The 18,963-nt window shown below is 40.6% G+C and overlaps 1 protein-coding gene across 3 annotated transcripts in view; it reads left to right on the top strand.

The window, feature by feature from the left end:
- The window catches only part of galnt14 (UDP-N-acetyl-alpha-D-galactosamine:polypeptide N-acetylgalactosaminyltransferase 14 (GalNAc-T14)), a 244,046-nt gene that overhangs the window by 47,193 nt on the left and 177,890 nt on the right, over positions 1 to 18,963 (top strand). For all 3 annotated transcript variants that reach the window (XM_082505539.1, XM_082505537.1, XM_082505538.1), the window contains exon 2: positions 2,110 to 2,279. In XM_082505539.1, the coding sequence (XP_082361665.1) occupies positions 2,110 to 2,279 (170 nt within the window). The remainder of the gene's footprint in view (positions 1 to 2,109; positions 2,280 to 18,963) is intronic.

Genomic DNA, 18,963 nt, shown 5'->3' on the forward strand with positions numbered 1-18,963 from the left:
GCGTTAGTGATACTTTCACTACTAATTACCAATTTGTGAGGCAAACCAGAAACTAGGAACGCTCCCCTTCAAAGTAAGTTGTGCCTTAGAATAGAATTGAATAAAATAGAATAGAAAGGCAGCATGGTGGCACGGTGGTTAGCACTGTTGCCGCACAGCAAGAAGGTCCTGAGTTCAATTCCACCATCAGGCCGGGGTCTTTCTGTGTGGAGTTTGCATGTTCTCCCCGTGTTTGCGTGGGTTCTCTCCGGGTACTCTGGCTTCCTCCCACCGTCCAAAGACATGCAGCTTGTGGGGATAGGTTAATTGGATAATCCAAATTGCCACTAGGTGTGAATGAAAGTGAGTGCGAATGGTTGTCTGTCCCTGTGTGTTAGCCCTGCGACAGACTGGCAACCTGTCCAGGGTGTACCCCGCCTTTTGCCCTATGACAGCTGGGATAGGCTCCAGCGCCCCCCGCGACCCTGAAAAGGATAAGCGGATGGATGGAATAGAATTCAACTTTATTGTCATTGCACATGTCACAAGTACAAGGCAACGAAATGCCCTATTGCTTATTGAATGCAAACAGTTTGTTTCTAGTTTGTCACAGTTTGCAGTGTTTGCCGCTCTGCACACCTCTGCACTGCATACCTGTGACCTTCCAGTAACCACTTGCCAACTGGTCGGGGAATGTAAATTTTTCCCTCGTGGCCGGTGGTTGCCTCACGGTTGCTGACAGGTGTCTTGGCCTGTGTGACTGGGGCCTCTCTTTTTCATGCAATACTGCATTGACACATTTAATTGATCATCATGCTGGATGACTGACTTGATGACTAATTGCCTCATTGATCTGTTGACTGGCTAACAAGCTACATCCAAACTGGGCTTTTCACAATGCTGGCAGCAGTGCAACAATGCAATAACATGCATGTGTGAAAAGCTGTTATTTAGAGGTGTATTTGGCTGATTTGTGCCCTTAAATGTCTGTAACAAGAAGAGGAAAAGTGGTGCGCCCCTTTTCCATGTTTGTTTGTTTGGATAGTTCAGATTTAGAGCATCACATAATGAAGAATTACAACTTCAAAGTACAAACCAAACAAGCTGCCGAGAGACAAAAATGCAGCGTTTAGTCACAAAATAAGCAGGCAGCAAAGAGGATGAAAAACTGAAGCACGGCCTTCATCTTGTTAAATACCAAAAAGCAGGAACTGAAAAGCTCTCTGAATCTCCCTTAAATAAAATGACCCCTAAAAGCTCTTCAGATGCTTTTAAAAAGCTCTCTGCTGTGAGCAGCAAAGAACATGTGTGAATAAATCCAACGTTCACTAGTTCAAATGTTCTGATGACTGATAAAATAGAAAAAGATAACTGTGAACCTGATGCTTTTTTTTTTTAAGATTACATCACGTTGTTTCTTTTCTTATATGTCAAAGATGATTTTGAACACATGGTAGATCTTTTCATTGTGTTGACTGCCTCATGCATTTGCCCACTGCAAGCTAACTCGTTTCTACTGCACCATTGTTCAGGAACCAGAAATTGCCATTTTAATCACATGTGTCCGCTAATTAACATGTCAGACTAATACAATGCTGGACTCTCATTCACCAAAACTGAAGCACAGACTTGTTGGAAGGGCTGTACCACACGGCAACCATATTTATCACTAGCACACAGCTAGCAGCTACGCGTGTCAGTCGAAACACTCACTATTAAGCCTGAGGAAAATCCAACATGAGTGAGTTAAAAAACAAAGTTTAGTCCTAATGCAGTTATTAAAAAAGGAGTGATGGGCTCTAAAGACAAGACACATTTTTATGCCACATTAAAACACATTTTTTTCATGGTCTAAGTTGGATGTTTTAGCACGGGCACCTCAGGGGAATGACTCCCTTTTGCAGCCTGTCTCAAGTGACCGTTTGGCACTTCTTGTTGGCTTCATTTTCAGCACCTAGGCTGATATAACTGAAATAAAACAGAGCAAACTGATTTATTTAATATTTTGATTTAACAAACAGAAACTGCATCTTCTGTCTTCTGTTATACCGCATCAAATTTGATGAGAGTGCATTTCTCTTTTACATGTGATCATTAGTTCTCTTTTTAACAGCTTTGACTGATTTCCAGATTTCAGATGCAGAGTGGGAGGACATGTTGGAGGGCTTTGATGAGCGGAGTTACCTGAGCGCTCGGCGCTGGAAGCCCGGAGACGACCCGTACACTCTGTACGCTTTCAACCAGAGAGAGAGTGAACGCATCCCCAGTGATCGAGCCCTGAGAGACACTCGACACTACAGGTACAAAACCACAGAGTGCAGTATATAAAACGAACATGCACAAGTATAAATGACAACACACAGAGAAGTCTGACACAATACAACGTGTGTTGTGTTAAAGACGACAGACGAGCTTGAGAAAGTGCAGATTCTTTGTAGCAAAATGTTTCTGCAGCACCTGAAAGACAAACCTCTGGAGGAATCTATTTATTACAGGCAGACTCTACAGAGTTATGTATAAATCTATCACAAGTTTGCATCCCTGCATAAAAGGAGAGCTTATCACACAAAACAAACTCATGTTGCCTGCAGGCATAAACAAACACATCAACAAACACACAACAACACCACAGATCAGCTTTTAGTATTACAGGTATGTGTGCGCACATAAGCGCGCACGCACCGAATTAAAGCAGCAACTCCTGGAGTTCGTAATGAATCCCCTATCTGTACTAAAACAAATTTAGATTATGGAACCAACACGTTTTCATAGAGAAACCACCAAATTACAATCCGCCTGTCCGCTAAGAAATTAAATTAAACCAAAATAGAAATCCTCTTAGCAGAGCGCCGTCTTCCTCTGTTGGAAAGACGCTCAGCAGGAAGATAAGGAGCTTGCCGCATTGACAGCAGCTCCCTACTTGTATATTTCAGGAGATAAAAACTTCCAGGCACTTGTAGAAGGCGTTCAGAGGTCCAGTGTTGTTGGTTGAGATTGTGTGGGATACACAAACACGGCTTTTTTGCTGAGATTCTGTTTCTATTAGGCTTTCAACAACAAAGCCACGTCTTTGCATTGATATATAATTTTTTTCTTTTTACAATTTTTTTTTTGAGTTTTGTTTCCTGGGTTTTTCTCACCCAGCCATAATTGATGTGCCTAGAAAGTCTGGGAGCAAAGTTTATCCACCCGACGTAGTTTCTAATGATTAACCCACACACTGGGTGGTCTGTTTGCTCCTTGATTTCAAAGCAGAACCAGCATTGCATCTAGTTTGCAAACTTTCTCCTGTGCTAAAAAAATAGTGCAAAATCTCTTTCTGACTGACGGAAATAACATTAAGCGAAGAAAAAAAAGCCATGCCAATGTTGAATCTGTCTTCATTTTAGATCAAAACAGTAAGTACCAAACTGCAGTACCAAAAGTTTTTCAGGAGTCTCTAAGCGGCAGTGAGATGCACTGGATCCACCTGAGTTGTGCAATATATCTTAGATCTTTAATTAAATCAGGGAATAACAGAAGCTGTGGGAACATAAAATGAAAAATGGAGTGAAAAGGATTTTTTTAACAGTTTATATATAGATTTATAGGTTTTTGCTATGCCCCCCCCCCCTCTTTTTCCTAATTGACCTCAGTGACATGGAACTCTAATTATTGCTCCAGACCACATGGTCCCATAAATTAGACAGCATATCAGCTTCTTAGGTCCTTATGTAAAATCAAGCCTTAGAAATCTCGGTGTCGTATTTGACAGCTCGATGTCGCTCGAGCAGCATTCTAAGCAGCTGGTCCGAAACTGTTTTTATCATTTACGGAATATTTCTAAACCCAGACTAATGGTATCAAAGCTTGAACTTGAGATGATTATTCATGCTTTTATTTCTTCTCGTTTAGACTACTGTAATGGCCTTTTTACTTGTTTTAACAAATCAGCCTTAAATCGTCTTCAGACTGTGCAGAATGCTGCAGCACGTCTCTTAACAGGCACCAAGAGAAGATCGCATATCACTCCAGTCTTGGCCTCCCTTCACTGGTTGCCTGTAAATTTTAGGTTTCATTTTAAAATTTTAGTTCTAACCTTTAGGGCCCTGCATGGTCAGGCTCCTCAATATTTATCTGACCTGCTGAAACCACATACATCTTCTCGGGCTTTAAGGTCATTAGATCAGAGACTGCTGGTGGTACCGCGCACTCGTTTTAAAACTCGTGGGGATCGGGCCTTTCAGACTGTGGCACCATGGTTGTGGAATTCTCTCCCACTGTCTCTTCGCTGCACGGACTCCATTGATTCTTTTAAGAAACAGCTGAAGACATTTGTATTTAGAAAAGCATTTGATTAATTTCTTCTTATGCTGTTTTATAGTTTTATTGTTTTACATTGTTTTATTTACTGTTATATTGTTTTTATATTCCCATTTCCTGTGTTGTAAAGCACTTTGTGATTTTTATCTGTGAAAAGCGCTATATAACTAAATTTTACTTCCTTCAAACATCGGGGAAAACTTACTTGATAATGGATAATGGATTTGAGTGTAGCTTTAGGTCATGCCCTTCTATGCATCTAGTTGACAAATGTTCAACATGCTACTTTCTTCAGACATTCGTTATGCTGTTTAAGCTCCTTCAGCTTGCTTAAAGTGTGTCTACAAGCTGCTTTGCAACCCATCTTCATCCCAGTTCTGTTCTCTTTGAGGGTTTTGGTGCTGCTCATGGAGGGGCGTTGATGTCCCATACCACAAAACATGATTACAGATCGCAATCCTTTTCATTTTTTTCATGATTTTTTTTACTAGTATATGTATAGTATATTACTTCATAGTATATGAAGTACATGTCCAGCTTGAACATCCGTTGTCCTGTTTTGCACATGTGTATGTGAGCCAGTGTTTGCTGTGTGATTAACCTCCTAAGACCCGAACTCTTCCACAGCATGCATTTTTAATTTCTCTTTGATATTTGGGCATATTGGGGCGCGATGAATGTAAAAACAAAGAATTTTTTACCTTATTTTTGTTTTTAAGAAAAATGAGAGCCACATATGAGGATATTCGTTTAAAATTTTGATAGAACAGTAGCAGTATAATGTCCTTGTAAGTGGATATCAGGCCCTTGTAGAGCAAAATTAAGTAGTTTGGTCTAAATTACCCAAAATGTGATGTCCACATATGTGGACCCCAGGTCCTAGGAGGTTAAAGGTTACAAGGCAGCTCATGGTGACCCAGCTCCCTAAGAGGAAGCTGCATGTGGGTGTTTGTTGGGTGACTGTTGGTTTTGGCAGTCGTGCTGAACATGGTCATGTCCTGATTGGTTGCTGCTGCTGTGGCTGATGGTGATGAGCACAGCAGGTTACAACTTCACAGGCTATAATCTGTTAGCGTAGCCGGCATGTACATCACTGTGTGCGGATGTGTTTTGACGTGTGATGAGGAGATTGATGTCTGACTCAGTCATAGCTTGTCTGCTGCTTCCAACACTGACTGTGTGCGCGTGTGTGTCTGTGCACAAGTGTGAGTATTTCTGAGTGTTTATCCATATGTGCACGCTAATGTGCGTAAGTGCACATTGTGCCGATCGTTTGCATCATCTGCTGTGCTACCGGAGGAGGGAAATTCACTGTCGAGCTGACATAAGGCGACTGAGAAATGTGTGAGTTGTGTGTCTCATTGTGTGTGTGTGTTAGAAAAGTGAGAAGGATGTGTAGGAAGGGGGGACCAGGGATACGCTTACACATTAATCTGTTAGCAGGGAGGTAGGGGGCTGATGGTGCTCATTTATCTCATATAGGACAGCGAAGTGTGCGTGTCTGTCTGCACGCATGTGTGTGGATGGGGAGGGGGGTTGCTGTTATGTGATTATCTGTTAACTCAGTTACCTTGTAGCTGTAGATCACAGGAGCACTTGGCAGGGGAAAATGAAGGCGCCTCATCCTCTTTTAGGATTGGAAAAAAGAAGAAAAACTGCAGTAAAATCTTTGACTGTAGCTACTGAGGTATTCTTAGAAACACCTTCTTTTCTACTGCAGAGTCATGGAGGTACTTCCTACACCTTGGCAGGGTTCCCAAGAGGAACTATTTGGCTTAAATTAAAGGTGGTGTGAGGGCTGGTGGGAAGGAAATTGGATAAGACAAGACAAACGGATATGGGAATGATGCAGCTGGGAACTGCGTGCCGTGTTTGAATGTTAACCTTATCTTAGGTGTTTGATTCAATGCCAAATATTTTCTGTTCTCACCTTTCACAAAAATAAGCACAGGTTTAACAACTTGGAGGTTTTGATACCATGGTGATGTATGCTTGTTCCCATTACTTCTATGTGCAGAAATGTAAAAAAAAAAAAAATCCAAAACAGACAAGAAAAGCATTTCCATTTTGTCTAGTGAACATATTTATATGTTCAGAAATATTTCTGCTTATGCTGAAAATCAGTGGCCCCATCTAAAGAAACCAAGTCCAAGGAAATTGACTGACAGGCCATCTCTCTAAAGAAGCAACTCAGCAATGAACCTTGAAAGCTAAATAGAAAGACACAAAACCAAGAAGAATTTTAGATTACCACTCTAAAGGAAAGCACCAGAAGCGAAAACACAGCAGGTTTAGTGAAGCTGCTTCAGGTCTGTTATTTTCCCAGTGGGGCAAGGATAAGCTAAAGATTAGAGAAGCAAGCTTTTGACCTGAAGATGCTAGGTTCCATATTGCCTGCAGGCTTGGAGAGATCAGGAATCTATAAGATCCGTAACCCCTGATGGTAAGACTGTGGCTGCGACCACAGAGATGAATGCAGTGCAGGTGGAAATTGTACGATTTCCGAGTTTGTGTATACAGGGGGTAAATGTGTCGGCAAGAGAGATGCAGTTGGTAAACTATAATAGATGATTACTTAATATATGATTGCAAGGTGATGGAGTGGTTAGCACTATTGCCTCACAGTGAAAAGGTCCTGGGTTAAAATCTGGGTGCTTGTAAGTACCCCACCTCTTACCCCGGTCCCAGCTGGTTGCAGCAAATGGTTGCTCCTCCCTGAGCCTGATTCTGGTGGAGTTTTCTTAATGGTAAAAGGATGTTTTTCCTTCCTGGTGTCACCAAGTGCTTGCTCAGATGCGGTCGTGTGATTGTTAGGATTTTATCTCTATTATTGTAAGGTCTTTACCGCACAGGATAACGTGCCTTGAGGCAACAGTTGGTGTAATTTGGCATATATAAATAACATTGAACTGAAAAGTATTTTTGAGGTTGGGCTGCTTTCACCAACAATGCCAAAGCCTAGCACTGAAAACTAAGGCTACTCAATTAGCCCTAATCTTCAATTAACCGGAAGGCAAAAAGCACAGTGACAATTATTTCATGATCTTGAGTATTTAACATCATTAATTATGAACTCACTGAATTTATTAAAAACGTAATAAATGAAAAATGTGGTGGCTGATTCAGTTCAATCTTTGACCAAAGTCTGCCTTGGTAGAGCCACCTATACCTGCTGATCTCTTCAGCAGGATGTCTGCAGATGCAGACAGGGGCAACAAGAGGCCAAGGAAGCAGCTGACTTAGCCCAAGTTGACACCATTGCAACCACGAGCTTTTCATCCTCGAGGTTTAAAAAGGGAAGCTGTGTTCTTTATTTATAAGGTTTTTAGCAAAAACAAAAAAGAAAGAGGTCACAAAACAGTTGCAAAAGGGTAATTGTTTCATTCCTGTTATCTTATTTTCATAATCACTAAAAGCCAAAATTATAATTGAAATTAAAATCTGATTAAACAGCCAGCTCTACTGAAGGTAACTCTGGGCTACAGTGTGGTTAGTATATTTTATACATTAATTTTGCAGCTGTATGAATCTCACATTGATCCTCAAGCTGTTTGTTGTTTGTGTCTGTGCGTTGCAGCGTCACTGCATTAAGAACAGTGGTGTTCAGGTTGGTAGGGGGTCCAGAGAGGTGTGGAAAACAATTTCTTTTGAAGCAGTGTTTTGTATATTTATTTATTTGTATTTTTGAAGGGAAGGCAGGATGTCCAGGTTGTTACTGCGTATGGGGGGAGTGCTTCTGTCTCTATCTTGTGTTTGACGGTGGAACAGTGGAGTGTATGCAAGAGGAAAGAAATGAGAAGAGAGCTACAAACAGCTTAAGCAAAGATAGGAAGATAGAAGAGAGAAGGTGATAAGAGAAAGAGGAGGAAGAAAAGTCAAGTGGAGATTAGGGAAGGGAGAGAAGGGGAAGTGGTAGAGGAGGAGACTATAGGGGAGATGGGGGGAGATGCCACAAGCTGCTGAGAGGAGAGATAATTGCCACATGCAGAGCTGAGGAAGCTGTGTATGTGTTGGGGTGTGTGTGCTTGTGTGCGTGTGTGTATAAACCACTCCACTTCAGTGCGCTGCTATTATCTCGGTGAACAGGGGAACCTCCCTCTGTCTGCTCTCCGGCAGACAGTCTATAAGCCCAACAGCCGCTTCGCTGCAGGGATTAGATCCAAGTAGGGAGACAATGGGCTGATACAGTACAGGGAGGAAACATGTCCTACAGTTATGCACAATAGGTTGATATGGAAACAGGAAGTGTGTAAGAAAAATGTTTTAATGCGTGAGTAGACAACAAAAAGTGATGTTCAGTGCAAGACAAGTTGTTAAAAAACAAACTTTTATGTATTGAAGAAATATCGAAAGCACTTTTATCAACATGCCATAGAGAGAAATATCATCTGTATATACTGTCTCACTATCTTCAAATGCAGAAAATATGCATAAATATATTTTACACATTTTGTTCCACTGACTTCACTTTTATACACTATTTGTCAAAACTATTCGCTCGTACGCCTTCACACTCATTTGAGCTGAAGTAGCATCCCATTCATAATTCATAGGGTTTAATATGATGCCGGCCCACCCTTTGCAGCTTTAACTCTTCTGGGAAGAGTTTAGGGGTGTGTTTATGGGAATTTTTGCCATTCTTCTAGGAGTAGTTTCGTGAGGTTAGACACTGATGTTGGACGAGAAAGCTTGACTTTCAGTCTCCACTCTAATTCATCCCAAAAGGGTTCTGTCGGGTTGAGGTCAGGATTTTCTGCAGGCCAGTAATGTTCTTCCACACCAAAGTTGCTTATCTATTTCCTTGTGGACCTTGCTTTTTACACTGGTGGGCAGTCATGTTGGAACAGGAAGGTTTCCATCCCCAAATTTTTCCCGCAAAGTTGAGAGTATGAAATTGTCCAAAATGTGTTGATATGCGAAGCATTAAGAGTAACTTTCACTGGAACTAAGGGGCCTGAAAAACAACCCCACACCATAATACCCCATCCAACTTTACATATTCATACAAGTACCGTTCTCCAACCGCTAAACCCAGAGTCATCCATCAGATTGCCAGATGGAGAAGCCATGAAGCTCTCTGCACACTGTTCTTGAGCTAATGTGAAGGGCACATGATGTTTGGAGGCCTGTAGTGGTTGAATCTGCAGAAAGCTGGCGACACCTGCGCACTATGCACCTCAGTATCCACTGAAAGTGGAACTGTGTGTGGAACTGTGGAATATTTATTAGTGAGGAAATTTCATGACTGGACATGCTGCACAGGTTCATGTTTTGTTTTTATTTATTTTATTTATTTTATTTTTTAACCAGTGTTTTTCTATATCACAGGAAGTATTTTTATTTCTTTTTTTTCTTTTCTTTTCCTTTCTTTTTCTTTTTTTTTTTCATGCGTTTTAGGTTAAAAGACCTCACCATGTGGTTGAAAGAATGTTGGAAACATTGTTTGGCTGTCTGTTGAATATCCTTTCCTTTAGTTTCTCACATGGAGCAGCTTCCTTTAGATTTTTCGTACATGATCTTTTTATTAATTAGAACAAAAAATAGAAACACAAAATACCAAAGGGCTGATTGTTTGGAAATTAAGTTCAACATGCAGGCAACAAAAAGTGTCTGAAAGCATTTTGGATGCAGAAATGCTGCATTATACTTACATTGCAGTTTTGCTGTTAAACCATGACCATTTTTGACTATGGACACACTTTTACTGTTGCAAAGGTATTTTTTGGGTTTATTTTTGCACAAGACAAGATTTATTTAAGTATTTTAGGTCAAACTCCTGCACGTTTGCTTTATTTTGTTACCTGAAAAATTTAAAATACAGTATTATGACAAGCCCTCTGCTGTCTTGGAAGGAGTTACAGCCTCCTCTTTAAAAGGTCATCCTCCAACTCACCCATTTGGTCATTGCCCTCTTGTCTGTTATGTACTTGACACAAACCGTCTTTGGTGATTACTTTTTTGTTAGTTTATCTTCCTATTTCTATTATACTCATTTGTCTGTGCTGTCAGTTATCAGGCAAGGCCCTAGGGAGAAATAATGGTATTAAAGTGGTTCCACAGTCAGCCACATTGAAGCTGGTGTAAAAACATTAAAAATGTGTAAAACTATCATCCTTTCTGTCCTCTGAAGCACATCTGAACAACACACACTGCGTAGCACACAATTTGTCATTTTCTTTGTTTTGCCTCAGTGGAAGATGTGATAACACTCCAGTGTTTTGTTGTTACTGCTCCAAAATGGAGGCATCTCTCCTGCAACCAGACAGTGCTGCAGGGAGAAAAAACCCAACAGTCCATTCAGTCACTTACTAATTATTTGATTACATTTTGACCCTGTGATGCTCAAACACTTATTACTAACTAGATCATGCAGTCGTTCAGCACTGCCCTGCCTGTGCGTGTGAACGTGTGTGTTACATGTGCACACTGGCGTCAGTGTCCTTTCACACTCAGTCGGCTACTTAGTCATATTTCCATGAATCACAACAAGCAGCTAAACATTAATCACTGTATTAGCTCTGGTGCCTCCCACGCTAACACTTGTCATCCTTCTCAGATCACAAGCCTCGAAAATACACAAAGAAAAAATCCCTCTGAACTCTGACACTAAATGATTTTTATTATCTCTTGTCAGGCTTGCTTATTTGATTACCTGCTCTGGTGATGAATGATCAGAGTCTGGTATCAAAAGCAGATGGAAGAAACATAAAACAACCTCGAGGCTCACATTTTCTTTATATCGATGTTCTACGAAAATGCTCGGATGTGGAGAAAAAAAAATACAGGTCTGACCTCCAAAAAGTATAAACACCACCCACTGCATTACTTTATTTGCTTCTTCCCAGTAAGCACAGATTTGGTGATTTGTAACACATTAGATGTCTAGACTTTTAAAGTGGAAGCACTTGACTATAATATCATCAGTCTTCTTGCAGACCTTCAAATAACCGCCTACTGGTTAGATTTATTGGTCATTCATGTAAGTCAGGTGGTGTGTCCATTGACAAAAAACTGAAGTTTTCTTGTTGATTGAATATTATCCTTTCAACCAATCAATCGAGTTTACAGAGGGTTGATGTTTTTGTTGTTGGCATGAGTTTTGCACTGGACAAATGTCCCTGCAATAATAGATACAGAGATAATGCAGAGACAAACACAACAATTATATGATCCCCCCCCCCCAAGCTCTTTGGCGACTGTGGGAAGGAAGAAACCTCCAGCAGAACCAGGCTCAGGGAGGGGCGGCCATCTGCCGTGGCCGGTTGGGTGAGAGAAGGAAGGCAGGATGAAACACATTCTGTGGAGGAGATTAATAACAAGTACTTGTTATTTAAATTATTGTAATCATTAGGTTGCAAAGCAAAGTTACAGATGTTGTACATTTTATGCTGGGTAACAAAAAAAGTATAAAAGAATGAGTATATAGTTTATTTATAAAAACCTGATTTTCTTGATGAAATGTGGAGGATGAGTTCAGTAGCCGCACAGCCTGAGTGTGTTAAAAAGCGTGGTACTAGGGTGATAAGTCCTTTTCCTACTCCTGGCTCCTTATCTTTCCATCTATGGTGTGTGTTTCTTGTATGGTTGTGTCCCAATACAGGGAGTGCAGAATTATTAGGCAAATGAGTATTTTGTCCACTTCATCCTCTTCATGCATGTTGTCTTACTCCAAGCTGTATAGGCTCGAAAGCCTACTACCAATTAAGCATATTAGGTGATGTGCATCTCTGTAATGAGAAGGGGTGTGGTCTAATGACATCAACACCCTATATCAGGTGTGCATAATTATTAGGCAACGTCCTTTCCTTTGGCAAAATGGGTCAAAAGAAGGACTTGACAGGCTCAGAAAAGTCAAAAATAGTGAGATATCTTGCAGAGGGATGCAGCAGTCTCAAAATTGCAAAGCTTCTGAAGCGTGATCATCGAACAATCAAGCGTTTCATTCAAAATAGTCAACAGGGTCGCAAGAAGCGTGTGGAAAAACCAAGGCGCAAAATAACTGCCCATGAACTGAGAAAAGTCAAGCGTGCAGCTGCCAAGATGCCACTTGCCACCAGTTTGGCCATATTTCAGAGCTGCAACATCACTGGAGTGCCCAAAAGCACAAGGTGTGCAATACTCAGAGACATGGCCAAGGTAAGAAAGGCTGAAAGACGACCACCACTGAACAAGACACACAAGCTGAAACGTCAAGACTGGGCCAAGAAATATCTCAAGACTGGTTTTTCTAAGGTTTTATGGACTGATGAAATGAGAGTGAGTCTTGATGGGCCAGATGGATGGGCCCGTGGCTGGATTGGTAAAGGGCAGAGAGCTCCAGTCCGACTCAGACGCCAGCAAGGTGGAGGTGGAGTACTGGTTTGGGCTGGTATCATCAAAGATGAGCTTGTGGGGCCTTTTCGGGTTGAGGATGGAGTCAAGCTCAACTCCCAGTCCTACTGCCAGTTTCTGGAAGACCCCTTCTTCAAGCAGTGGTACAGGAAGAAGTCTGCATCCTTCAAGAAAAACATGATTTTCATGCAGGACAATGCTCCATCACACGCGTCCAAGTACTCCACAGCGTGGCTGGCAAGAAAGGGTATAAAAGAAGAAAAACTAATGACATGGCCTCCTTGTTCACCTGATCTGAACCCCATTGAGAACCTGTGGTCCATCATCAAATGTGAGATTTACAAGGAGGGAAAACAGTACACCTCTCTGAACAGTGTCTGGGAGGCTGTGGTTGCTGCTGCACGCAATGTTGATGGTGAACAGATCAAAACACTGACAGAATCCATGGATGGCAGGCTTTTGAGTGTCCTTGCAAAGAAAGGTGGCTATATTGGTCGCTGATTTGTTTTTGTTTTGTTTTTGAATGTCAGAAATGTATATTTGTGAATGTGGAGATGTTATATTGGTTTCACTGGTGAAAATAAATAATTGAAATGGGTATATATTTGTTTTTTGTTAAGTTGCCTAATAACTATGCACAGTAATAGTCACCTGCACACACAGATATCCCCCTAAAATAGCTAAAACTAAAAACAACTTCCAAAAACATTCAGCTTTGATATTAATGAGTTTTTTGGGTTCATTGAGAACATGGTTGTTGTTCAATAATAAAATTATTCCTCAAAAATACAACTTGCCTAATAATTCTGCACTCCCTGTAACATTACATGTTTCCAAAGGGTTCTGATCATTTCACATGTTTCTGTGAGATCATCCACTGACGGTTGTGTGGTGGTGATGTAGATTTGTTTCTGTTCATCAGTCTTAGTCAAATAAACCAGATTGCATCCAAAGTCTACCTATTTTTTTGCTCACTGTGTGCAGCATTGCAATTCTAGGAATCATGGCTTCAAACGAAAGCGTCTGAAGCCCACTTGTTATTCTGAGCAAAGATGAGTTCTCTCAATATCGAATCCTGGCTCAGTTACAGGTTTTGAGGGGGCAGTTCATAGCACTCTCAAACACTTCATGGCAACTGGATCAGTTGTACCCAAAGCACGATCGGGCAAACTAAAAGACCTTGCACTATCAGAGGATCAATAACACAAACATTGTTCACTAAGATACAAAAAAAATCACCTTCATCTCAGAAAAAAGATTTACTAAATAAAGAATGGAAGAACTTTGATGGTTTAATAATGAGGAATAATTGATATAAATGTTAGATTTCATTTGCAAGAGATTCGCAATTTGCATAATTTTATTGTGTATTAAATTATATATGCAAAGACATGCAGTTAGTGGGGTTAGGTTTCTGGATTGGTGCAAAAGGTACCCCGCCTCTCACCCTTTGTCACCTAGGAAGGCTCCAACCCCCTTCTGACCCTGAATTGGATAAGCGGGAGGAGGGATGGATGGAATAAGTTATATTCATAACGATATTATATTTTATTAACTGTAACTCTGTGTTATAGTCACTGAGTTATTATTCTTCATTAGAAATATAATATTGTTTCTTTCATCATTAGAAATATCTACACAACATTTTTTCCCCCCTAATGTTAGGCTTTAAGTAGCAAAGATGCTAATATGCACCACATGTTTTAAAGTACTTTGAGGCAGGTTCCTGTGTCCTCCAATGTTCCCAGTTTATCCTGAATTCCAGTCCAGGATGTTCCCCAGTCAAAAAACACCAGTGGTTCCTCTTAAGTGTGCCACTGTTTACACTGGGTCTAACGAACAGCACAAACCACAGCAGAAAGCTCTCTGTGAGGCGAGGAAATCCCCTTGGTGTATTGTGGGTAATCTGCTGATGTGGAACCTGAGCTGCGAAGCACCCCGGTGCTCTACAACAGCGCAGAGTGACAGTGATGCTAAGCAGCTTTACCACAGCTAGCGTCTCAGCTAACCGTCCTGCTCTGTCTCTGAGATGAATGTGTGTCGAAACAATCACCGAGCAGACGACATTACAAGTGTATCTGCTCTGATACCTGATTAGATTTGTTTGACTTTTCTTTAGCCTCTGTGCTTTTGGATTCTGCCCTTTTTTTTTTATCCCAGCTGCTGCTTTTCTTTGGCATCTTTTGCTCTGTTGATGAGTGCAGAGAATTACGGGGATTTACATTATGAGAAAAATACGCTGCATGTTTGAAACATGAGGCAGAGCTGCGCCTTGAAATAGACTGATGGTGGATTTGAGTGAAGCTCTGATGTCTCATTGATTTCACCTCTTAAATCCACTTTTCAGCTGTGAAGGTGAGATGCAGAAGAAGAAGAGGAAGCAGATTAAAAAGTTTTTAAGTCCTCGTATATTTTGGGCATGAATGGTAAAATGTAAAAAGCCGCCCGGTCTGAAACACACAGTGGCTGGTGTTGTGTTTTGCACTGCTGCATCTATTGTGTTATTTTAGTGTTTCATGTCTCTCAGATAAAGCAAGCTGAAGAAAAGTGTTGTAGCTATAAAAGTGCTGCGTAAATCTCATCACAACACTACAAGTTAAGCCAAAACTGATTATATCTTCTGAACCCCCAAACCCATCTGGAGGTTTGGAAGATTATAAACAGGAAGAAGGGAAATCATTACTAAAAGATTAATTGCGATTATGCAATAAAAAAATAACTCTTTCCTTTTGGGCTAGGTTAATTAAATTGCTTGTTGTGCAGCACTGTTTTTGGGTTTAATTGTGCCATAGAAATAAACTGACTTGACAAATTTACTTGATTTAAGTCAACCAATGGGGGATGCAAGGAAGTATACCTTTGTTTTAGGTCATTTGATTCCCAATCATTGGTAGTAGATTACAGTGGGTCCAGAATTTGTGGGAGTACGTTTGGATACATATGCTTTTCATATCAGGTACAAATGGTTTGTTTTCAGTTCTCAAACTTGTCAGACTCTTTGGTTGGTTCTCACAAAAGAACAAAAAAGAACCGTAATTACCCGTGAAACACACACACACTGATGGAGGCAGTTCTATGCATGTGCATAGAGCTTTCTTTGAGCTTAAAAAAAGGATTACATAGAATGTGATCTTTTTGGCTATTCCTCCTTAACCCAAGTGCAGAAATACACAAGGGTGAGCCAGAGGATCAAGCTGAGTGACAGTTTGATTGAGCTTTTATACAGGTGCAGTGCTTGATTGGAACACAGGAGTCAGGCACTGGTCAATTCAGCCATGGTGGAAGGCTAGATGAAGGATAGACAATGAAAATGATGAGCTCAGCAGGAGCTAAATGGAGGAACCAATCAGGAATAGGGTCTTATACATAATTAATTTGCGTGCAAGATAAAATAGTTCATCACGCTGTGAGGGGTTGGAACATAATGACCTAGGACTGGAAGAGATCTCAACACTCTGGCTGATCTGTAGATGGAAAAATGAAAACCTGACGACAGGATCGCATCGATAAATGTACAGTTCAGCCTGGCCTTCTTGTGACCTGCACACCAGTGTAACCAATCAGTATTAAAAACAAATTAATTTAATTTCATGCTCTGAAATATGGTAATTATGATATTATTTGATAGTTAACTGCAGAATTTATGTAATATCTACCTACACAATGTGAATGGGGCCACATAATGGCACAGTGTGTGTGTGTTTGTGGATTTGTGTGTGTCACAGGGGTTGCGGCAATCATCGATTGGTCCAGTCACGTATTGATCCATCTTCATCGATTGGCTGGTGTAAGTGCCTGTCAACCATCCTGTCACTGCCACTCCTCACTTGAAGGATTGCTGTTACATCCACTACTTGTCGTCCTCCTGTGCTGAGCATGTTGTGTATTACTCTTGTGCTGTGCAGCTCCTTTTGTCTTCTTTTTCTGATCATTTTCTCCTCTCCTTACCTTCTCCATCTCCTTCCCCCCTTTTACTTCTCTCTGCCATTTTCTCTCATTTCTGCTTCAGGCCATATCTAAATTGAGCTGGACCCAGAGAACAGTCAATACTGCCTGATCCCTGCAGATGTGTGTTCTGTGTGTGTTGGGTTTTTTAAATTTTAAAGTAAAAGATGGATGGAAAAAAGGAGAAGAAAATGGAGGCATAGAGTGTGTTTGACAGTTCAACACAGAACCTCATGGGGTGCACAGTACATGCATCCAGAGGGGGTGTAAGGATCTTAACTTCGGGTCAGAAATCTTTTTGAATATTACCTGATAACTGCACCATTTCCCAGTCATTAAGTGTACAATTAATATATAAATTAGAGGACTGGTATTTATATAGAGCTTTGTTTTTAGAGCTCGTTTATTCTAGTTGCATTCACCCATTCACACATGTGCACTTTAAGGACTCACACACACACACAGACCGATGGAAACATTAGGGGTAATTTCGGGTTCAGTATTTTGCCCGAGGACACTTTGACATGCAGACAAGCAGAGATGGAGATCAAACCACTGACCTTTCAACTAATGGATGACCTCGTAAGGCCCTTCAAAGACTAATGTGAACCACTGTGCTCTGCCATAAGATTCAGTACACAGCTAAATATTACATTATACTCATTTGAGGTTTAGTCTACACTATTCCTACTTTTTCTTCCTACCAATTCTGCTGATTCTTGACTAATTATGGATTTCTTCATCCAGAATTTTAAATCTGTATTCCTTTTGACTGCATGAAACTAAATATAAACTAAACCATGAGTAAAAATGTGATGGTACCTGATACGTTGGCAAATAATGTCCAAAATAGGCGCTGACTAGTCACATTGGCCAAACAAGGTCAATGTCTAATTGTGTGTCAGTTCTAACATCCCAGCAAGAGTGCACTGAGTGCAAGAAAGAGCTGTTTTATGTGCAACTTTTTAAGTGGCTGTTCTGCAGAGGTAGGTTGTTTTATCATTTTACACTGTTGGCAACATACATCCCACATTGGTCTTGAGTAGGGCAGATAAGAGTGTAAAGATATGTAACATTTAACTTCCCAGATATCTTAGTAGGAAACATAGAAGTGCTATTTCAACAGCACATCTCTGTTCTTCTGCATAATAAAGAAATGCTGCTGTAAGAAATCTATCGCCACAACAGTTTGGGCATAAGTTGTAAGAAATATGTAAAATTACAGAGAAAGCTCTGGTAGCTCATAGCTCAGACTCTAATGTAATCATAAAACAACGTTTTTGTTAATTCACACAAATGTACTAATTTTTGTTATTACGCCGAACCCCCCAAACCCCCCGGATATTTCTATAATAATGAAAAAAAGGAATGTTTTTGTCACTTAAATGTTTATGCGTTACTTTGGTGCAGTGGGAATGGCCATGAGGAAACTCTTTATGAGAAGGAAAGATGTCCTGAAAATAGAACACAAGATTTATATTTATCATAACTGTCCAGTCGGCCAGGTTCAAGTGTTTGCCGGGTTGCTTTTGGTTCCTGGGGCTTATGTTTGACACCCCTGCTTTACATAGTAATGCATTTGTTATAACAACTTTTCAAGGTGAAGTGCAGCATATTTGTTGTTGTCAAAAGTACCTATAGTTTAAGCATGGCCAGATATTAGTTACAGCCTTTTGTCATTCCTTTGTTATGTTTCAGACTGGTGATGAGTCTGAAATGCTCAAAACCAAAATTAATAGTTAAACAGTAACTTTGTATTAGAAAGCTCACTGCTCTATTCAGGTATTTGACCGTATTCATTATAATTTGGCACAAAAGCAGAAAATATTATAATGAAGGACAACTGAGCAGATTTTCTTCTTCGTAGGTCACGTTTTTATTATTTTATCATTATCAGAATAGTTATTAATTATTTCATGCAGTAGCTGAAATGTGGCTGTAAAGTTCTTTCGGTTGAAAATCCATGTTCTGCTTGCCTGGACTCGTGCAGTGCGAGGAAATTGTTGATGATCTTACAAACAGCTGGATGCAGCTTCACGCCGAAGCCCTCCAACATCATCTCCATGCACGGGCACACACAGACACACAAAGACCAAAACCTGTGCACAGTCGCACACAAAAGCACCATCAGTCACCCCTGCTGAGCTGTTGATAATTACAAGTAAAACTCTGCAGTAAACACCCACCTACACACACACGCGAGTTGAGAAGGAGTTTTATTGCAGTTTGGAGCTGCTGGGCCTCTGTTCTCTAAGCAGCATGCAGAGTTCACTAATAACTTTCAGCAGAGATGGAAAAAATAAAGCAAGCATGCAGAGGCTGATGGACAGATTAAACACATACATCATAAACATGCATCAACTAATGAGCGAGTTAGGGATTGAATGAGCAAATAATTGAGTGAAG

The sequence above is a fragment of the Aulonocara stuartgranti genome, assembly GCF_965226115.1.
Source record: "Aulonocara stuartgranti genome assembly, chromosome: 15".
Classification (NCBI taxonomy): Eukaryota; Metazoa; Chordata; class Actinopteri; order Cichliformes; family Cichlidae; genus Aulonocara; species Aulonocara stuartgranti.